The sequence below is a fragment of the Panthera pardus genome, unplaced genomic scaffold (assembly GCF_024362965.1).
Source record: "Panthera pardus isolate Hobbes unplaced genomic scaffold, ASM2436296v1 HiC_scaffold_12, whole genome shotgun sequence".
NCBI lineage: Eukaryota > Metazoa > Chordata > Mammalia > Carnivora > Felidae > Panthera > Panthera pardus.
In genome coordinates, this window is record NW_026526677.1 from 70,637,685 (window position 1) to 70,661,227 (window position 23,543).

General features: G+C 42.0%; 1 protein-coding gene across 1 annotated transcript in view; it reads right to left on the reverse strand.

The window, feature by feature from the left end:
* The window catches only part of RAB38 (RAB38, member RAS oncogene family), a 57,243-nt gene extending 36,407 nt beyond the window's left edge, over nt 1-20,836 (reverse strand). The window contains exon 1 of the mRNA XM_019450043.2: nt 19,866-20,836. Coding sequence (XP_019305588.1) covers nt 19,866-20,067 — 202 coding nt within the window. The 5' untranslated portion in view covers nt 20,068-20,836. The remainder of the gene's footprint in view (nt 1-19,865) is intronic.
* Between the last annotated feature and the right edge of the window lie 2,707 nt (nt 20,837-23,543).

A 23,543-nucleotide genomic window follows, 5' to 3' on the forward strand; every position in this document is an offset into this window, starting at 1 on the left:
TGACCTCCTAGGTCCCTCGCTGCTTTCCTGCTTCTAGAGTTAAAATATTCCTAGTAAATTAATGCGTGGCCCTCTGTCCCAACGGCCTTAAGTAGTCCATTTGGTGTCACAGACTCATCTAAAAATATACATAAGCAATACAGTCATAATGTTTATTTAATGGATTTTCACTTGGTAATTAATACTCTATAGATGTTCTCAGTGCACATAATCAAGCTGTGAATCTTCTACACAGGCATAGAAACAAGAGGAGGAAGTGTGTTGGGTTTTCTGTTAAACTGGGCACATCCATTTACCACTCCACTACTAACCAACCAGCTCTGTGACCTCAGATTAGTCACCGTACCATTCTGAGCCTCAGCTTTCCTCATTGGTAAAATAGGGAAATGGGATTGGATACCGGAAACTAAATTCGTTATTGCCTCTGGCAACCCCTCTAATCAACCTCCTCAGATGCAGGCAACCAGCTCTCCACCTCCTACTCCCTCTGTGTTCCCTCCAGTTCTCAGCATCACTAGTAATATTGTGCCCCAGAGCGGTACCTTCAAGTCATCTGACTCTTTCTTCGCCTCTCTGTCCAAAGGGTCTCCAACATTCTACCAATGCTTCTGTTTCAGAAGCAGCCCCTGATCAGTCCTCTTCCCCATCAGCACTGCTACTGATCTTAAAATAAATATAAATATAAACATAGGTCTTCAGACATTCTGGCAGCATAAGGGATCACCAGACGGGCATACACAGGAAGGAAATGAAGTCATTATCTTAAAGAGCTATCTGCACCCCCCTGTTCATTGCAGCATTGTCCACAAGGAATGAGACATGGCAACCTCGTAAGTGTCTACCAGTGAATGAATGAATGAATGAATGAATGAAGAAAACGTGGTATATGCATACAGTGAAATATTATTCAGCCACAAAAAAGAAGGAAATTCTTCCTTTTGCAACGACATGGCAAATGCTATGAGAACATTATGGTAAGTGAAATAAGTCAGACAGAGGAAAAAAATACTATATCATCTCATTTATATGTGGAATCCAAAAAAGTCAAACTTGTAGAAACAGAGAGTAGAAAGGTGGTTGCTGAAGTCTGAGAGTGGGAGAAACGGGGAGATGTTGGCCAAAGGATATAGACCTCCAGTTATAAGATAAATAAGTGGTGGGATCTAATATATAGTATGATGATTATAATTAATAATACTGTATTATGTGTATAAAGTTGCTAAAAGAGTAGTTCTTACATGTTCCCACCACAGACAAAAAAAAAAAAGGGAATTATGTAAGGTGATGGAGGTGTTCATCTTATCATAGTAATCATTTTGAAATATATAAATATATCAAGCCATCATGCTGTACAGCTTAAATTTACACGTTATATGCCAATTATATTTCAATAAAGCAGGAAAGAAAATGCATCTTAGGTATTTATAGAACACCCATTCCTGGGCCATGTTCTTCAGAGATTCTTACATGGTAGTTTTATATGGGGCCCAGGAATCTATCTTTTTAAGCAGTCCCTAGGTGAAATCTTAAAACCATTTCTGTATTAATCCACTTTCAAAATGTAAACATTACCATTATGTTCTATTGCTTTAGCCCTTCAGTGCCTCTTACATCCTTAAAAATAGACACCTTTATTAAAACTGCAGATAAGGAGACTTTGGCTCCAACCACCTTTCCAAACTCTCCTCCTGTCACTTTCTTCAAGTGCTCCATGGCGAAGCCACACTAGAGTACTTACTCTTTCTAAAACACATCCTCCATTACTCCCTGGATTTTTCTTTCCTTTTTATATCTCTATTCCCAAAACCTGAATTCCTTCCCCATCTTTCTTCCTCTCACTCTGTCCAATGAAATCCTGTATATCCTATAATTGTGCCCTGAAATGCCATTACAGTTCTGCAACCTTCCCTGGCCTCCCAACTTTTTCACGACCCTGTAGCATTTTCTTTACCTGACATCATTTACATTTATTATGCTATATATTCATGCTTCAGTCTCCACTACAGCACTGTAAAATCTTGAAGAGCAAGTTGATCATATTTTGATCTTATAAATCTGAGGCCTATTTTCCACCTATTTGATATAGTAAAAACTCAAGATACTCTTGCAGAAATAAGCTAAAATTAAAGTTCTTTCTTCCTCTAAAATACAACATCATCGTATATTCATGAACGAGTGCTGTGTACTAACACACTTGCTCTATATTATACTCTCATTTCCAGTAAATAATCGAAAGATGTTCATTGATGGAGAAAATTAACATTATTCTAACAGGGCTAGGTGCATATCTGTTGCAACAAGTTTTAGACTGGAATGTTATGCTTTTGTAATCATTTTCATATTCTTAAGAAATTTGGAATCAATTTACTCTATTCAAAATAACATATGTTTTGGGTCATGGCACAATCCATAGAGCTAAAATTTCCTCCAAGATACAGATATGCTCTTTATTTCTAGGGAATAATAGAATGAAAAGCAGGAAGATAAAAATGAGAGTAAATATGGACCTTGCACAAGGATCTAGAGGAAAAAAAATCTATCTAATTACTGAATTTACAATAGCTTAAGCTGGTTTTGAAGAGTGAGTCAAGGAAATCTAGACTAGGATCAGAGTCTGGCTGACATCCTCGTGAGCAGGTTTTGTCCACTTTTTAAGGGCCCATCTTACCTTGCGTCCAACATTTTGAAACCGTCTCATCTTCTCTCTTCCCTACTTTGCCCCACCAAGCCAGTGACAGAAATGTATCAATCAATCACTTTTTTTCCAAGTCACCTAGGCTGATATACTGGCATTAACCATGTGTAATCTTCCCTCACAAAATTGTAAGTTCCCCCTAGCCAGAACCAGGTTTAAGCACCCCCATGACAAGTGTATTGAACATTCAGTATACAGTGAGTGCTCAGTAAGGTCTCCTCACCGAGTGAAGGAATAACCCTTAATTCTTTACCTCCCCTCACCCCAGCAGATACTTGCAGGCTTAACTGGACTTTAAGGCTCACCCTCTGCCATGTCTCTTGTATTCATCATTTTCTTTCCATTCCCATCGAAACCACTCTAGTTAGGATTGCCTCACCTCCTTCATTCACTGAACAACAAAGTTTTGAATGCTTATTAATTTTCAGGCACTGTTCTAGCAACTAGAAAAGATAATTAAAGGTCTGTGTCCTAATGAATCTTACATTCTAGTGGAAAGAGATAAACAGTGGTAAGGTACACATAAAACTGCATTAGCTGGTGAAGTGTTACAGAGAAAAATAAAGTAGGAAAGGAGAAAATGGTATGTGGGAGGGAAGGCAAAGTTAAGCAGGATGGATAGTGGAGGCCCACAAAGAAGGTGTTATTTAAGTAAAGACCAAAAAGAGGTAAAGGAGAAAGCCATATGGATATTTAGAAGAGGGTTTTAGACAGAACAGCACAAAGACTCTGAAGCAAGTATTCAGAGAAGAACAAGGAGTCTGCATTGGAGAGGACTGAGCAAGGGGAAGAGTAGTGTGCAGTGAGATGGGCAGATCTCAGGGTCCAAACTGGAAACAATTTCAGGCCATTATAAGAAGGTTGCCTTTTATCCTGCATGAGAGAGGGAAGCACTGAAGGATTGTGAGCAGTTGAGAAACATCAACGAGCAGGAGTAAATGGATAGTATGGCTGCTGCATTAAGGAACGACCTATGGGTGTCAAGGTTGGAAGTGAGGAGACAGGCAAGAGACAATAATTTGGACCAACATGGTGATGGTGAAGGGTGGTAAAGATTGCTGGCTTCCTGGGTATATCTGGAAATTGAAATGATAGAGGAGATGTATAGTATGAGATGATGCAAGCAGGACTCCAGAACTTTTGGCTGAAAAAAATGGAAAGTATGGAGTTGCCATTAACTGGAATGGAGAAGACTTTTGGAAGTGTAGCTTTTGTGGAAACAGGTCAGGATCTGATATGTTAGGTTTGAGATGTCTGTTAGGCAGATACGTTGAGTCGGCAGTTGTATATATAAGGCTGAAGTTTCAGGCTGTGGTCAGGGCTAGATATCGAACTTGTACTTTTAATTTCTATACACCTCTTCCAAATTCACCTTCCAAGGCTCTGTTTTCACCCTATCATTTTCCTAATTAAACACTTTCAGGGATCCCCTACTGCCTACAGCAGATGCCACAAACTGGATGTTGGGCTGCTAACATGTTCTGTGACCTACACAAGATTTAAGGCAATTTGGACGACTTGCCAACAGTTATAAATTGGAAGATCTCTAATAAGACAGATATTGGAATGTCTTGAAAACTCAGAATATTTAGAAATACAAGGTCTACATCATATGAGTAATGTTTAGGAGTTAGTTCATTTGAGCTGACTAGTACCAAACACCCAATTTTAAAGGGAAAATAACTTTCTGAGATGCTATGCATGTCACATTGTCATATACCACAAAACTCCACCTTACATTTAAGTGTGGGTAATTGTATCAATTTTATAAAAACTAACTCTAACGAAATATTTAGAATTTAATGAAATTTATGTAATTTTATTTTAAAGAAATTGTTGCTACTGATCCTTTTTTCTTATTGCAAGCCTCTTATAAATGATTACTTAGGATCCCATGTTTGCTTATTTTTGCATCAAAATACTCTTTAATGCACTTGGGCTTGTTCCAGGATATCCACCTACTGTAAATGGAATTTTGTAGAGAAACAAAATGTGATCCAGGATTACAAGGAAACTGTGTTCCTATTTCCTACAGAAACAGGGAGCAGTAGCTTGAGTGATCCTGAACTGGCAACAAACACTTCAGATAGGCCCTCGAAAGATGAGTAAGAGTTTGCCAGGTAGAAAAAAGAGTTCATTTACTCTTATCCTCTGGGCTCCTGTGGGATTTTCAAAGTTGCACACCTTGATCAAGTTAAAGGCTGATCCTCAGACTGAGCTCAAGGTCCTGCTACAACTCTGACTTGCACAGCTCTCCTAAATTCTGCTTCTTGCTTTCATTCACATTCACTCCCTGGCACCCTCCACTCCCACTGGAACATATCCATTCCCTTACTCTCTATCTAAGTCCTAACTATTCTTCGAATCTGTACAAAACCCTACCTTCTTGGAGCATTCTACTTGGCCCATACTCAACTCTTTCCTCCATTATACTCACATGGCACTGACTCTATCACTTGCTTGCCCACTTATGCAGGCCCTGCCTTGTACTGCTTTTGATGGGCTGCAAATTTCTGCAGTTTACGTCCCTAACTACACTGAGCTTCTTGAGCTCATTGTTGAATTACTCAAGTACTGTTCTCTACGTCTCCATAGCACACACACACTCTGAGAGGCTCCTAGGCTATGCTCACAGCAGACTCATGTGATAGAACAGAACTGTAATACAAGTACTCTTTATGTAATGAAATAACAGCTAACATCGATTTCTTATTTGTGAGCAGGAACTGCAGCAGGGAGAGGGGTGAACTAAATAAAGCAAGATCTCTGATCCAACTAATTTATTTTCTATGCCTACCAAACTCCTGTTCATTCTTTTTTTTTTTTAATTTTTTTAATGTTTATTTATTTTTGAGAGAGACAGAGACAGAGACAGAGACAGAGCATGAGTGGGGGAGGAGCAGAGAGAGAGGAAGACACAGAATCTGAAGCAGGCTCCAGGCTCTGAGCTGTCAGCAGAGAGACCAACAAGGGGCTCAAACCCACGAACTGTGAGATCGTGACCTGAGCTGAAGTCGGACACTTAACCAACTGAGGCACCCAGGCACCCCTAAACTCCTGCTCATTCTTAAGATTCACTTTGAAAAAACTTGTCCCCAATTCAGAACCATTGAAGCTCCTTCTGCAATTTCTTTAGTTTCCCCATAAATGATGGCTCCCCTTTCATCCTATTACTGGTTGTCATCTCTTACAGGCAAATCCTACCTCTATTCAACAAGAAAGTAAAGTTAGATGCAGTGTACTGAATTAATAAGCTAAAGCGTGAAAGAGTAAGATGACATAAAAAATAACAATTGGTTTCTCAGGTGTCCATAAACAATAACATTATAGAAAAGAAAGATGAATGAATTAGAGTGATCTGTTTTTAAATTAAATTCCAAAATATTCTCATTCAATTCTATATTTATATTTAAATTTCAGGCTGTGTATGTGGGAGAGAGAGAGAGAAACAGAGAGAGGGTCAAAGAGAGAGAGACAATTAGTGCCTTGGTATCTCAAAAAAAAATTTTTTTTGTCAGAATTTATTTTGACTGAGGTCTTAAACTACTCAGTTTAGATAAAATAACTCACTTGGATGGAGAAATAAGATCATATAGTGATAGAATGGCCAATACTGGATAGAGGGAGGGAATGAAACCAAATCACAGAAGAGAAGTTGGCATGAATGGATATAAAACAATCAGCATGCCATGTTTTTAATTAAACTAATTACAACTGAAACAAATACCTAACAAACAACCTAAAAATATCTCCACTGAATATAAGCTCAAACACATTAAGTAAAAAGGTATGTTTTGGATTACTTAGCATTTGAGATATCACCTCTAAGTAACATTTATAGATATTTTTATAAATAATTCACAAGACAGTAAAAAAACAAAAACAAAAACCTCACAAGTCTTAGCACTTTCACAAATAACTCACACGTCTAGGACTCTAAGGGTTTTGTTTTTAAAGAATTTCCAGATTCCTCCAGAGCTGTAATTCCCAAGATGTGTACCAGGGTGTTCTGGGGTGTCTCAGTGAACTCACAGGGGTACAATAGGATATTTTAAAATTTCAAGGCAAACACAATGGTACTCAAGATCAACCAAACACCTCAGGAACTACTAGCTTGAGGTAGATCACAATTTTAACCTTAGATAACACTACATTCCTGCTGATGTGATCCTATCTTTTTGAAACTGGATTTTTCAGTTTGTGTAATAAAAAGCAAGAGGGGCACCTAGATGCCTCCATCAGTTAAGCGTCCAACTCTTGATTTTGGCTCAGGTCATGATTTCACAGTCCTGAGATCAGGAGATCAAGTCGCCCTTTGGGCTCCATGTTGGGCAAGCAGCCTGCTTGGGATTCTCCCTCTTCCTCTCCCTCTGCCCCTCCCCTGTTCATATGCACATGTGCTCTCTCTCTCGCTCTCTCTCTCTCTCTAAAACAAAAACAAATACAAGAGTCATGTGAAAATCAATGTGAAACAGGAAATGAGAGTGGTGATGTCTACTCTGACTCAAATTTTGAGGTGTTCCATGTCCCAAATATATAGAACTTGGCCTGTTATCCTACTGACCTAGAGGCACCATGAAAATATGACTTGACACTTAAGAATGCTGTGAACTAAAAGTTTGAGCACTTATGCTATAGCCTCTACATTCTCTAAATTACTGTTTTAAGTTTAAAAGGCACACACATGCACATGCACATGTATCCCTCTGTCCTACATAAGACTTATTTTTTATTTCAATACCATCAAGCATCACAATTCTTTCTATCTTTAGTCACTATGGTTATCCTGCCTAGAAGTAGTATATTAAGATGGTTGTTTTTAAGCCAAGCAAACTCCATGATCTCAGCAATAATGTGTGCATTTAATTCTTAGCTCTATTCAAAAGTATAAACGTTCAAAAAATAAAAAATTCTTCCTTTAAAATAAATAAGGTGTGTTTCCTTTTTTTTAAATTTTTTAAAATTTACATCCAAGTTAGTTAGCATATAGTGCAACAATGATTTCGGGAGTAGATTCCTTAGTGCCCCTTACCCATTTAGCCCATCTCCCCTCCCACAACCCCTCCAGCAAACCTCTGTTTGTTCTCTATATTTAAGAGTCTCTTATGTTTTGTCCCCCTTCCTGTTTTTATATTATTTTTGTTTCCCTTCCCTTATGTTCATCTGTTTTGTATCTTAAATTCCTCATATAGGTGAAATCATATGATATTTGTCTTTCTCTAATTTCAGTTAGCATAATACCCTCCAGTTCCATCCACGTAGATGCAAATGGCAAGATTTCATTCTTTTTGATTGCCAACTAATACTCCATTGTATATATATGCCACACCTTCCTTATCCATTCATCATCCATCGATGGACATTTGGGCTCTTTCCATACTTTGGCTATTGTTGATAGTGCTGCTATAAACATTGGAGTGCATATATCCCTTCAAAACAGCACACCTGTATCCCTTGGATAAATGCCTAGTAGTGCAATTGCTGGGTTGTAGGGTAGTCCTATTTTTAATTTTTTGAAGAACCTCCATCCTGTTTTCCAGAGTGGCTGCACCAGTTTGCATTCCCACCAGCAGTGCAAAAGAGATCCTCTTTTCCACACCCTCGCCAGCATCTGCTGTTGCCTGAGTTGTTAATGCTAGCCATTCTGATAGGTGTGAGGTGAATAAGGTGTGTTTTCTAACTGCAACTTAATCTACGGCATGTGAAAGTGATTGCACTGTTGTATGACACTTAGGAAACAGCAGAACAGAGTAGTTAGAAAACAGTAAACAAATCTCAGTTCCTAGCCACCACCATCCCTTACGATTTGTATGGCTTTTGAAAAGTTTTATGTATTTTTTTTTCCTTGCTGATCTGTTTTCTAGCTTGTCTAAGCACAGTTCTCTCAGTGCTGTGATGGGATTAGTAAATAGTACCTACCAGATACTCTCACTGAGAGCAATGAATAAAATGATACATAAAAATGCATAGCACTATGCCTGACACCCAATAAATGGTAGCTGTTAATAATACATTATATCATAGAGAAAAATAGTCCTCCCAACAAAAAATTTGTCGATTAGCTTTAAATTTTTCCCTAGAAATTAGACTGAAAATTGTCTGAATCCTTCCCACTACAGATATTTTCCTTGTCTCCATTAGGCTGAGGAGCTCATACAAGAAGCCAAGTTTTTCATCACTTTTCTTGAGAGAACAGTTTAATGCAAGGCTGATGAGAAAGAAGGGTTAAATAACGTATCAGGATAAAAGAGACTACAAAAAGTAGAGACTCCAAGCGGAAAGAAATAATTCTGATCTCTCTCAGACATTTGAAACTATTGACTATCCTCTCCTAAAATCCTTTCTCCTTTGCTTCCAAAATCCTGTCCTTGCTTGTTTCTCCTCCTATATAGTGCTTTCTCCTTCTCTACCTGTTTGCTGACTCCACAGTCATTTCTGGAAATTATGCAACAATCTGTGGCAATGCCTGCTAAAACACATGAGGGCTATCTGGAGAGGTATGAATAACTCTAAAACAAGGTTAAAAGAAGAAGTGCTACACTGGCATAAAAAAAATTGCATGAGGTTCAAGGGAAGAGGAAGTTACTGCTGGAAAGAGAGAATTAGGGAAGTCTTTGTAAAGGAGTTGCCCTTTTGGATGGGTCTTAAACATGATATAGGATTTGGATATGTGGGAATAAAGGGAAGGGCATGTGAACCAACAGGAAGAGCAGGAACAAGGGCGTAGAGGCAATGACCATGGGGTGTGAACAAGGAAGCAAAGCTTCATCATGGAGAAGAGAGGAAAATAATACTAGGAATGCTATTTGAAGCCAGACTATGGATGTCTCTGGGTACCCCCGGGACCATCACCCTCTCTTCTTCACTGCATGAATTTCCATAGGGCTGGTGCCCACCAAATTCAATTATTTTGGTGTCTCAGTGCTTAAGACTATACCAAAAAATTTAAAAAAAAATAAGCTTCTTCAAATCTCATCATTAATAAACTAGAGATGCCTACATTCTGGTTCCAGTTCTACCATTAACTCGTTCTAAAATTCTGAGAAACTAATACAAACCCCCTTTCAGAGCACAGCTTTCTCTTCTGTAAAATGAAGGATTCGGTTTGATGAGCTGTCAAGGTCTTACCTCTGTGAAAATTACCCTTCAAAATAATGACTTCATTTAATGTATCCAAAAATCATAAGGATGCAGTTTTGCCATGTGACCTCCAAATAAATGACACTTCATTCCAAATTATAAAGACTCGGTTAAATGATGAAGTGCGGTTTTAAGAATGGTCTTTAGGGGTGCCTGGGTGGTTCACTCGGTTAAGCGTCCGACTTCAACTCAGGTCACGATCTCGTGGTCCATGAGTTCGAGCCCCACGTCAGGCTCTGGGCTGATGGCTCTGGGCTGATGGCTTGGAGCTTGGAGCCTGCTTCCAATTCTGTGTCTCCCTCTCTCTCTGCCCTCCCCCGTTCATGCTCTGTCTCTCTCTGTCTCAAAAATAAATAAACATTAAAAAAAATTAAAAAAAAAAAAGAATGGTCTTTAAGCTCACTCTCCAATTTTTATGGTAAATAATAAAATAGAATGCCATCTTCAGGAAAGTGACTACCATATTTGTCATTTATAAAATGTATGCATTTTTAATTGTTAATATTCATAAAACTAGAAGTCTTTCAAGCATAAACAAATTCATTATTTTTTGTTTTATTGGAGAAATGTTTAGATCAACAGTATATCTTAGAATTAAAGCAATGCTGAAATAGTTGGCTGAAAAACTTTTTAATGAACAAACACTCATTGAGGACCTACTAAATACCAAGGACTATGCTGGGACCTAGGGTCATAAATTGGAAGAAAAAGACATTGTAATGCAGAAGTGAAGAGCTTCTAATCTAAAATGATAAGCATGGCTATTATGGGAGCAAAGAAACACTGCCTCCCAGGGACACATGGGCTCAAGCAGACACTTCATAAAGGGGGTGAGATAGGTTTTGTGACAAAGAATTCATAGACATCATCTAAGTAAAAAGGAGGAAAGTGTATTTAGCCAGTGGCAATCATATGAGCCACAGCACAGAGGGGAAGGTGGGTGAATTGAAGCCACTGTAAGATATCTGGAATGGTCAAGAGTCAGAGGTATAAGATATGAAACTGGAATGGGTGAGCTCAAATTTCATGGTAAAAAGTATAGCCTCTAATTCTGAAAGTGATGGAGATCCACCGAAGAATGCCAAACTGGAGAATATCTGACTGGAGAATGAAGCCATGCTGCAAAGTCTCATGTCTATGGATGACAAACCGATGGGGCGTGGGAGCAGGGAGAGGAGCCTGATGAAGGTATGGGTATAAGGAAGCTGCTATAGTAGTCCAGATGAGTTGTGAAGAAGACATGGCTACTCATAAGGGGATAAGACAGTTATTTTTCAAGATAGAAGAGATGGGGGCAGTGAGCCTGGGTGGCTCAGTTGGTTGAGCATCCGGCTCTTGATGTAGGCTCAGGTCATGATCTCAGGGTTCATGAGTTTGAGCCCCTTATCATCAGGCTGGGCATCATGCTGGCAGTGCAGAGGATGACTGGGATTCTCTCTCTATCCTTCTCTCTCTCTCTGCCCCTCCCCCACTTGTGCAGACACTCTCACTCTCTCTCCAAACAAATAAACTTAAAAAGAGAGAGAGAGAGAGAGAGAGAGAGAGAGAGAGAGAGAGAGAGAAGAGATAGGATTTAATTAATACCTGTGCATGAGAAACCAAAAAGAGTGGGGAATGGTGGAAGTTAAAACCTGAGTTTTTTTTTCAAAGAGTAAATGAAGATCATATACTTTTTAATTGAATTCTCAAACAGTTGGAAAAAAAATAGCAGAACTCAATAATTTGAAACCCAGGCTGCAGTCACAGTCTTGACCTTGCCAAGTTGGAGACTACTCTAGTACACCAGCCTAGAAGATGAGGATCTTCCTTTGAGGGAATAAACGTGATTTCCAGCCCAGGAGTAGTAGGGTCAGCATATCCCTCTGGAAATTTCCATCTCAGAATCTAAGAAAGTGAAAGAAAAAAAAAAGGGCATGGGGGCTCTCAACGACTTGAAAGCTTTGCAGGATTCCCTAGAGTGAATCATCAGAAGAGGGAAAGGGCTCTAAGCCTTACTACAAAGGAGCTCTTCTCAAAAACTTTTCAGGTGAGCGAGGACTCCAGTATTAATGCCAGTGACTGCTTAACACCAAACCACTTTCACTGAACAACCACTACATACCGGACACCATGCTCCACTTTTGCTGGGCCCAGTTTCCTCACCTACAACATTGGAAATAATAAGACCTATTTGACAGAATCACTGTGGTGTTTAAACTGCAAAGACTGACTTGACAAATTGATAAATATAAGGAACCATCACTCTTAACCTTTAGCTTAGCATATGCATCCTTTCATGGGCCCACATGTTGTAACCTATAGCCATGCCAGATTACCGCTGTCCACACCGTGTCCTCACCCCTACACTATAGCTAGGGTAGGTGGCCTGTTTTGACTTTCTTTTAGCACCCCTTCAGAGCACTTATCAGAGCAGTGATTAAATAATTATCCCACCAGACTATCAGATTCCATAAGCGTGAAAATTGATCCATTTTGTTTACCCCTAAATCCCTCTGCTTATCAAGTGAATGAATAAATTCTCCCAGGAAAAATCTTATACCTCTCAAATCCTCAAATTTTAAAATGACTTTTTAAATAAAATTCAGTAAAATAAAACAAAAAAAATTTAAGTACCATTTCAACCCTCAATGAGAATAACTGTATTCATGACAAGAAGCCACCATGAAATGGATCCTGGGTTTCCTCTAGACCTGGTCAGGCCTCAAGGACTCCAGTCACTTCTTACTTGCTAGGACCCCACCAATTCTGCCCCCAATGGCTCTATGGCCTGAAATCCATCCTCGTTCTAGCCATCAACCTTCCATCACCTCATCCCTACTGCTTTAATTCTTCTTTTCATGATATGCACAATCTATAGACAATGTGGAGCCACCAAGGTGATGTTCTGGGAAGATGAACTTGACCTTGGTACACATAACAACTGCAGGAAGAAGAGACTAGAGCTATACAGGTGGCTATTATATAGGTAAGTAATAATAGTGCTGCCCTTGATCTAAAGCAGTGACAGGAGAAGCATAATCACTATCTGACTTGGAGGGTCAAAGAAGAAAAGATGGCACAAGTTTCAAGTCCAAGTGAGTGGGGGAAAGGTGTATAGCAAGTCCAGTGAGTGGTGAAAGATATCTAGTATAGACAGACAAATAGCACCCTGTGCTACTTATCATTAAAAGGGGTGATTGTGGATATTCTTTGTAGTCCTTTGTTGTTGCTATTGTTGTTTTCTTTTGGGCTTTCCAATTTTTGCTACACTGAGCATACATTACTTTATTAAAAGAGAAAAAAACAACAATCTTTGTTTTTTATGCCACTTTGCTATGACATACTAATCTTGCAATATGCGTGAGATATCATAAAGGAGATGCCCAGCATGAAGACAGAACTGTACGTCTGAAGGTCATGAGAAGTCAAGGTTATACGCACATTTTTGGAGTTGTCTGCATGGAATTTAAAGCCATGGGAATGCCTAAGATTCTCAAGAGAAGGAGACAGAATTGACGAGAGCCAGAAAATGAACTTCTGCTTCAAGCTGTACAGCCCTGAAATCACTCACAAGGAGTAGCTGGTGGTAGGTAAGGGTACAGGAAACATCCCACTAGTTAGAGGCTTTATCCAGCCTGCTTGAATTTAAGCTCAGAGAGTGGATGGATGTGGTGCAGGTAGGACCCCATCTGCACCCCCAAAATATTTTGGAGTAGCCTATATTGGTACAGTTCACTCGCTGTTACTGTGATTTGCCTTGGTGCCATCATGCCCACTGAACTGTGAACTTCTTAAGGTCAGGAATCGGGTCTTGTTCAATACTTTATCCCTCTTTGTTTTCCCCTCACCCAGAACAGTACCTAACACATACCAGGCATTTCATAAACATTTGTGCTGAAGCCACACACATTAGAACTGCTCCTCCCCATCCCTTCCTTCTTTCAGATGACTTGGCTTTCCTTGGTCAGACTGCTATGTGCTCTCCTGTCAGAACCAGTCCTCTAAAACCTAGATGAGTGGACATGTCCCACATGCCTAATGCTCATGTGTCTGTGACAGATGGAGATTCTAGTGAATGCCCTGTAAAAAAACCCTGAGGTGCTTTCCCCACACATCATTCACCCTACTTAGAAAGTTCACCATCTTGCTCAGTGCACATACTGCTTACCTGTAAGCACACACCATGTTAGTCCACATGGTATTTAGAAAATTTATAATTAGCCAGGCTAGAAACAAAGCAATAAACTGCCCAGCAGAATGTGGCCCAGACTCGACATGCATTTTTATTTTTTGCTTTTTGCTTGACATGATGGTTGCCAAATTTAGCTCTTTCTACATTTCTAGATCTATTATGTTGATATTTAAGACCTTTCTTCTAAACTTCCTTGGAGAATTACAGGTTTTTTTTTAGAAAATTGACACTGAAGAGATAGTAAAGTCCAAAACCTTCCCCCAATTGACTGTCACAATGTGGAAGCATTTTATAAATTCTGAAACAACACAGCACTGTAATCCAGATGAATCTCATGGCCACTGGAGTGGGGATTCAGTGTCCTGGGGCTCCTGATTCTAGGCCCATGCTGCCTCCTTCCATCGCTCTGCCTGTTGGATAGTTAATGTCCTCCAGTGCTTCCTTGTCACACAGCATAGGCACGGAAAGTTAGCAGAGATGTGCCCTGATGGAAATGTTTTTCCTCGGCTACTTTTCCTCCTCTGCCCCTTGCTAACTCCTGTGACCCTGGACCAGTCCCTTAACTCTCTGATTCTTCATCTTGTCTGATATAAAATAGATTTAGTTTAGTACCACCTGATCTGTCTATACCCTCAGCAATGCTGGGAAGATCAAGCAGGAAAATGTTGTGAAGGTATTTTGTAATAACAATTAAAAGCAAGAGTAGGGGCACCTTGGGTGGCTCACTCTGTTGAGTGTCCGACTGGATTTCAGCTCAGGTCATGATCCCAGGGTCATGGGATCGAGCCCCGCGCTGAGCTCCGCACTGAGTGTGAAAGCTGCTTAAGATTCTCTCTCTCTAAAATAAATACAATGAAAAAAATAGAAAAAAGCAAGAGCAATAGCTAACATTTATTTAGCATTGATTTTGTGTCAGATAGGCACAACTTTACACAAATTAACCCATTTCATTCTTTTACCAACTCTAAGGTACGGGCTCTGCTATTGTCCCCAGTTACAGACAGGAAACCGAGGCACAGAAGCTAAGTGACCTGCCCAGGTCACAAACCTAGCAAGGAAAGAAGCTGGAATATGCTGCCACATACAACCTGGGAAGAGTGAAAACCTACTAGAGCTGACAGGAACTGCAGGATATAACATAATACAAATACGTGATGTCATAGGAAAATGGAACAATGGCCATTTACAGACAGGGCAACTGACGTCCAGCCAGGTTTCATTGCTTACTCAATGTCAGGTATATTTTTAAAATATATTTGTAGTATGTTGAAAGTGTTTTATGTTTAAATTGTGGGAAATTGAGCAAAACTGTTAGGAGACTGGGTACTAGATTCCATGACCAAATATTTTTTAATAATTTTTTTAAATTTATTTGTTTATTTTGAGAGAGAGAGAGAGACAGACAGACAGAGAGAGAGAGAGAGAGAGAGTGTGTGTGTGTGTGTGTGTGCATGAGCAGGGGAGGGGCATAGAGAGAGAGGGAGAATCCCAAGCAGGCTCTGTGCTGTCAGTGCAGAGCTCAATGTGAGGTTCGATCCCACGAACCATTAGATGGTGAACTGAGCGTGGCCACATTTTAAATTCTAGCACTTCCACTTAATCAGCTATTTTACTGGGGAATTAAAAATTAAAATGTGTGGACAACTGCAAGAATAAATGCATATGAAATGTGAGCTACTATTACTATGGCTATCTCAATTCCTGCAGCTGGGTCCCAAAGCACGTTAAGAGTTCTAGACAAAATTGTACAGTTCTCTTTGAAAATGCTAATGGAGTAATTATAGTATCAGATTTGAAGAGAAATAGAAGAGTCTCAAGTGTGAACCTTTTATTTACTTTTTTCTTGATAAATCTATTTTAAAAACCTTACAACCAAGAATTAAATTTTTGGAAATAGATTTTCATTGCATTTCCTCTTTCTATCTGCAAAGTGGTTCTGATTAATATCCAAAAATATGTTAGAAATAGGAAGTAGAAGGGGCATCTGGGTGGCTCAGTCAGTTAAGTGTCTGACTTCAGCTCAGGTCATGGTCTCATGGTTCATGGGTTCGAGCCCCGCGTCGGGCTCTGTGCTGGCAGCTCAGAGCCTGGAACCTGCTTCAGATTCTGTGTCTCCCTCTCTCTCTGCCCCTCCCTCACTCCTACCCTGTCTCTCTCTACCTCTCAAAAATGAATAAAAACGTTAATAAAAAAAAAAGAAAAGAAAAGAAAAAGAAATAGGAAGGAGAAAGCAAGGATAACCTATTTACTAAGGAAGCAATACCTGTAAAGGAGAGGAAGGTATAACCCCAATGGGCCAGCAATGTCCCAGGGACTCATGGGCTTTAGTCATGAAGAACATGGCTTGATTCCAAGTCAAACAAAACTGTATCAAATCCAGCTCTCCCACTTATTAGGCAGGTGGTCTTGGGCAAAATGACTTAATTTCTCTTGATGCTATCAAGAGCTTTGGAACCCAGAGTTGACCCACTTGCTCCTCTATGTAGAATCTTTGGGATTCAGGGTGATTGCTATTCCCTACAAGGTTTGTGGAATTTACCATGTTGGTGTCAAGACCTACTTCACAAGCCCTGAGAGACATTTTTTTTTTTTTTAATTAAGTAATCTCTAGGCCCAACATGGGGCTCCAACTCATGACCTCATGCCCCGGAGATCAAGAGTGGCATGCTCTACCAACTGAGCCAGCCAGGTGCCTCCTGAGAAGTATTTTTGGAGTCTTTCAGGAACAGACTGGCCAGCTGAAGTGGCTATAAGAGATATATGATGGAAATTAGTTGGACAAATAAATAGGGCCCAACTTGGCATTGAATCAAATGAATATCAAAGGTCTAATGAGCAAAGATCCCCTCTATAGCAGATGGATCTGATATTCTATCAAGACAGGGCCATCCCCTCTATCTCATCCACACTCCTAACTAGCTCAAAGTGAGGCTCACCGTTCACTTTTTAGTCTCACCTCTTCTTTCCACACACATAGCAGAGTTGAGAATAAAGAGGAAAGGGAATCATTCCTGTGTTTGGACAGACAGGCTGATCTGAAGGTGCCGTAAGGTACAGTTAGTTGACTGGAATCTGGGTGGGCAACTGAGGCTGGACTTCATATGAATTCACTCCTCACAGGGCTATTGATGTAGCATGAAACATGTCACCACGATGCTTCTATCGTCCTTTCCCACAGGGCACAGGTTCCCCACAACCAGCTGTGCCTGATGCCCAGCTTCTAACTCAGCTCACAGGGTCTCTGGGCTGGAGGCTGACACAGACAGGTTCCCACTGAACATCAGAGCTCTGGGAAGAAGTTCCCCTACTGACCTGCTACACACCACGTACGTACACAGACCTCTTACGTTTCTTAAGTACACAGACCTCTGTCACTAGAGCCTCCACAGCCATGTTAGTCCAGAACCATGGCTCGGGGGCATTTCTAAACTTGGGATTTCAGCTGCTCATGTCAGCATGTTGTAATACTGATAAAGCTAAAAGATGGTGCTGGGCATTTTGGAACAGATTCTATGTTCCAAATTTATTAAGATTTACTTTTTTATAATTTTTTAAAGTTTACTTATTTATTTTTTTGAGAGACAGAGAAAAAAGAGATGGCATGAGTCAGGGAGGGGCAGAGAGAGAGAGAGAGAGACAAAAATCTCAAGCAGGCTCCAGACTGTCAGCACAGAGCTGGACGCTGGGCTGAGACCCATGAACCCTGAGATCATGACCTGAGCCAAAATCAAGAGTCTGATGCTTAACGAACTGAGCATCTGGGGGCCCCCCTCATTTATTAAGATTTAGTCCACATATTTATATCATGTCCTTCTTCCTAGCATTTATACATGGTCAAAAAAATGGTAGTATAACAGTAATCCTTGTAGCTCTCCTAGATAGTGGGGACTTTAGTCACCTTTAGCTGGCATCTGTTTGCTCATTTGCCATTTATTGGGAGAAAGCATTCTGCCTAATTTCACAGATAAGTCGGCTAAAATCAGGAGGTTAGGAAACTTAACCTAAAATCGCCCAGGACATGGGGGGGGGGGGGGTAAAACAGGGATTCAGTCAAAAGCGGTTCAACTCTGGAATTTAGGCTCTTAATCACTATACCTTTCTCTCCTCTCTGTTAGGTGGGGACACTGAGATTCATGGACATTATATAACATACCTGAGGTCACATCCTTATTTGCATTTGACACAAAAGTCTAAATTATAGCTACATCCCCTTTGAAACAGTAAGCTAATTCTAAACTTGAGTCCTGGACACTCCAGTACAGCCAGGAGAGTTTTCAGACACCAAAAAATGCAGCAACCAAGTGCAGAGACACAGTGTGGCTTTTCTAGATGAAAAACCCAATCAGATAGTGGCTGGTAACATCTTCCGGTCTCTGATAACCCCTATGCTACTGGAGCTGCTGAAGATGACTTCAAATGCATGAATCTGTTCACATGCCAAAAGGTTTATCATAAGACTTGGCAGCTCATGATTAAAGAGGCACCGCAGTCCCCAGAACTTGAAGTGCCCTTTCAAAAATTTTCCACATTTGTTCTTGCTTCAAGTCATGATAAAGTGTTTCCAGTCAAATACACCAGCTAAAAATGAAGCTATTTTCTGAAGGACAAGTGCCGGGTTTGGGTCCAGCACTTACAAAGACTCCTGGTACCACAGACCATGGAACAGTCAGAGGTGAGGTGGGACTGTTCACAATGAATCCCAGAGGACCTTAAAACTGAGCAGGAAGATTCCTGAGCTGCCATGTCCAACCTCTTTGCACTTAACAAGGATGCAACTGAGCTGAAGGGACTTGTCTGAAGCCACTGAGCAGGTTGGTGAGTGGCAGAGCCAGGATCTATAATGAGGGGTTGGACATGCCCAGGTTGCAAACAGCTTCAGTCCGAGAACTCACGCTTGGGGCAGACATACATTTGCCTAATGCCCTGCCCAGCTCTGGGTACAAACCCTCAGAATCAAATTCTGGTTTCAAACATTGTAATGAAGCTTCACAGTTTGCAGATTTCTCACTGAAAACTTTAAGGCCAAATCAAGAAATCATACGGCCAGGGTGCCTGGGTGGCCCCTGGATGGGCTCCGTACTGACAGACTGGAACCTGCTTGGGATTTTCTCTCTCCCTCTCTCTCTGCTCCTGACCAGTTTGCACTTTCTCTCTCAAAATAAATAAACTTAAGAAATGACTAATGTCATAGACTCTTTGACAAAAGTGACCTCAAGGTATGTGCACAGGCTCCTTTTCATAGACCACAGAGAGTCAGAGAAAGAGAGAAATAATACTTTGCCCCCAGTACATACACACAAAGATCCTTGGCTTCACCAAAGCGGAGAACCTCAAACTCTCTTGACTGAAGGGTAAAGAGGGAGGCAAGAGCAAGGAGCAATTAAAAACAGCAGTGAGTAAACCCCTCTAGCCTGGAACTCTCCTAGTTCCCGCTGTTAACAGGTCTGAAGACTCCCCCGTTGGTGGCTGGCATGACACTAAGGGCCTCGTCACCCGCAGCGTTGCCCACGCCCGGAAAAAGAGCTGGAGAGGGAGAACTGAATGCAACTCCAGATAGTCTCTCTGGGTCCCTTCGGGGGCCCGCGCTGGGTAGAGTGATCCCAGGGGAGGGTGTGAGAGGGTGTTCAAGCAACAATCCCAAAGCGCCAGGGAATGCACTTGAAGTTTCAGCCAGAGAGAAAGAGAGAGAAAGAAAAAAAAAAAAACTTTTTTGTTTTCTTTGGAAACAAGTTTTCAACCCACCAGAAAAAGTCTCTTGCGGCTCAGCGCCCCGAACTACACTAGACCTCAACCCGCTGCCTGGGGCCTGCAGACCCGCTTCGAGGCCCTCCGGCCCTCGCCTCCTCCCCGGGTGCTCACCTGCGATGTCCCAGAGCTGCAGGCGCACTACTGTCTCAGGGTCCCAGTGGAGCACCTTGAGCGCGAAGTCCACGCCGATGGTGGCCCGGTAGTGCGAGGAGAAGTTCTGGTGCACATAGCGCTTGATGATGCTGGTCTTGCCCACGCCCAGGTCGCCGATCACCAGCAGCTTGTACAGGTGCTCCTTGTGCGCGGCCTGCATCCTGGCGGGCCGCCCGCGTGCCGTGCCGGACCGAGGGAGCGCAGCCAGCAGGGGCCTGGGCGGGAGAGGGACTCCGAGAGCGCGAGTGCGGGCGCCAGGGAGCCCAGCGGCGGGGCGGGGGCGAGAGGCGGAACTCCTCCCCGGCCGCCTGGAGAAACGCCCAGACAGGCGCCCAGGGGTTAATCCTCCTTCCTACCCCGCGCCGCGCCGCCTAGGAGGTGGGCGGAGACGGGAGCGTCTCCCGGGACTGGGAAGTGGGGGAGCTCGAGTGTGAATGCCTGTTGCGGAGGTTATTCGTAGGGCGCTTTGCAGTTTCCGAAGAGCTTTCCTCGCCTGTGATCCTGAACGCAAAGCTGTGAGGTGTGGGCTTTATTTCCCACGTTCTGCGTGCGGGAAAACTGAGTTAGAAAAGTTCAGTGTATTGCGGGAGATGAAAGTGACAAGCCTGGTGAACACAGGGCTCCTGAGCTCACAGCCGTGTCTCCAACCCACACTGCAGAGAGAGCTTGGAAGAGAGGCAGCGGATAATACAATTGTAGGAGACCCAACATGGGGGGTTGGGTTCAGCATGCCCTGGTTTTAGAGGTGAGTGATCTTGGGCAAGTCCTTTGATCTTGGGCAAGCCTCAGTTTGCTGTCTTCCTCAGTGACGTGGTAGGGGTAATCCAGACATGTGAGCAGCCTTGCAGTGAGAACACTGAGCATTTTGACTCTTTGTCAGTGGTCTACCAAGGGGGATCACTGGGCTGAAAACGCAGAGGGTATCCTTGGCTTTTGGCCTCCTCTTCTATCCTAAAAGCTCTGGGCGACATTGAAAGACGATTTAAATAACTGGTCAGAATACTTCAAGTGATAATAATAGCAAGCATTTACCCAGCACTTGCTATGTGCCAGTTTTTATATGCATGTCGCTTAATTATCCTAGCAGTCTTAAAAGTGATACCATCATTCTTCCCCCTTTACAGAAGAGGAAACTGAGGCCTAGACATTTTAAGTAATGTACCCAGGGTCAAATAGGAAAAAGTCAAATTAAAAGCCAATTTTCTAAGCCAAAGGGGGAGTTTTTGTTTGGTTTTTAATTTATTCTTTTAACCAAATATATTTGTGCCTGGGATGATACAGAAATAACACAAAGATTCCTGGTCTCAAAAACTTTACCTTCTTGTAGGTGGAGGCAGATGAAAAACACAAAAATAAATAAGTAAAATTTGTAACATATTAGTTGGTGATAAATAAGGTAGGGCTACAGGTATGAAGAGTTGGAATGGGGCTGGCCTTTTAGATAGGGTGGCCAGGGAAGGCCTCCCTGAGAAGGCAACAATTTAGTAAAAACATAAATTTCTGAGGAAGTGGCATGCAGATCCATGTGATGAGCATTTTGTACCAAAGTGAATCATTTTGTACCCAAAAGTGCCAGGAACTGAGCCATGTCCACATTATCTCATTTCATCTTTCCAACTATATTATGAAGTATTTTGTCCAGTTTATCGAGGAGGAAAGCAAGACAGAGAGCAATTCTCCCAAACCCACGCAGAGTGTTACAACTGGGACTTCAATACAGGCTTGTGTGAAACAGAGAATAGAAGGTGAGGCACGCCCATCATCTTTCTGCCTTCATCTGACATTACACATGCTCTCCTTCAGCCTCCATGAGCCCCTAACAAGAAGAGCGATGCCCCAGCTGCCTAACCTAGAGAAGTCACATAACCTCTCTGCACCTCAGTTTCCACATGCACAAAGTGAGAATAATGGTATCTACCTTCTAGAGTTGTCGGTCAAAGTAGAGACAATATGTATAATAAAACGTCCCGCTGAATAGCAGGTGCTGACTAAATGGCAGCTATAAATAGCAAACGAGGGGCAAACTTTTCACACCCTGTTCTCTGATATAAATACTGAGGACCAGCATCATATCTTGTCAGCTTTCTGTCCCTTCAGGGAGTAGCTTGGCTCACAATGGGCACTAAGTGAAGGTGTGCAGAATTGCACTGGTTTGTGTTTTATTGACTGCCTAGACAGGTGGACACATTCTTTGGTTTCCACCGATGCAGGGACACAGCAGGCAGATTATATCTAACAAGTGAACCAACTAGTCTTCCTGCTTAAAGTATTGGCCAACGCTGTGGCTTCACTTTGCAGGGAGGGGAGTTCACAAACCTCAAGGGGTCTGAGAGCCTGCAGAATGAGGGATGATGACAAAAGCCTTCCCTAGGTCTAAAATCCTGGGTCTGTAGACCTGAAGACAAGTGTGGTCTGGGCAATGAACTGGGGGTGGAAACAAGGAGCGGGTAGAGGGTTGAGACATTACATGAGCCAGCAGCCCTCAGTGTTATGCCCGCCCCAGCTGCTTTACAGGCCCCAGCGTGTTTCCCAGCCTAGTCCAAGCTGAGCCATCCCCAGCCTTACCTGGTCTCCTCTTCTGATTGCGAGCATGTTGGAGCACCAGATAGTTAGATTTACCATGTAGGACAGGCAGACCAAGATTCAGGTTTTCTGAGATCTAAAGCTTATAAAATTGGGTGGAGAGTGGTCTTTAAGCAAAAGAATACAAAATTAAGGAACAGATCCTAAAGCTTCAGCCTCACTGCCTCTAACAGGGCCTCTCTGTTAGGGGCAGTGGGCAACTGTGGAGAGCAAGCTCCCTGGCCAGACAGGAAGTACTGCAATTTGTTTCCAGAGTCATTCATTTAGGTCTCATGACAGTTCTTCACAGTGGGGAGAAATAACTCCTGGTTTATGTTTTTTTAAATCTTTTAGACTAAAGTGGCTTGGTGATCCTGCCAGGCTAGCAGTTCAGTGACATCCTGAAAGATCCGACGTAAAATGAGGGAGTTGGGTTACAAGATCTGTGGAGTGTGCTTGTGACTGACCTGTCAGAGTTCTGGGTCTTTTAGCCACACCTTCCGGCAGGAGTGACACTCAGCTGATTCTAATCACTCCCACAATGGCACCATTACCAAAGCTGTGGCATTTTCTATCCTGTACTCCATTTGCTCCCTCCTCCTCCCACCCCCCAATTAGGACATTTGGGTGAAAGACTGTGGAAAAGCCATTTCAAAACAAGCATCATGACATGGTTCTCTTCCGGTTTCATGGCTCTGTTCTCTCCTTAGCTGCTGTGCATTTGCCCCCAAGATAAGAGCTCTCCAAGCACATTTTTTGGATGGCAAGCCATTCCTGTGCTCCTTTGCTTTGCTTTGAACTTTTCTTCCCTCAGAACTAGGCTGCAAATAGCAAACCAGGTAGCTGAGGAAAGACCATAAGCTAGATTCGGGCTAGAGTACCTTCAGATGAAAAGAATATTAGCAAATAGGTAGATCATCCTTGCCTACTGTCCTTCCTATCCCCCCAAATTATGAGACTCCATAAGAACCCATCTGGCCCAACCTGATAATCCATCTGTCTCAGATACCTTGAATCTATCCAGAAGGAAGCCTGGCTTTATCCTGACAAGCTGGCTCTCCTTCCCTCCAGAGA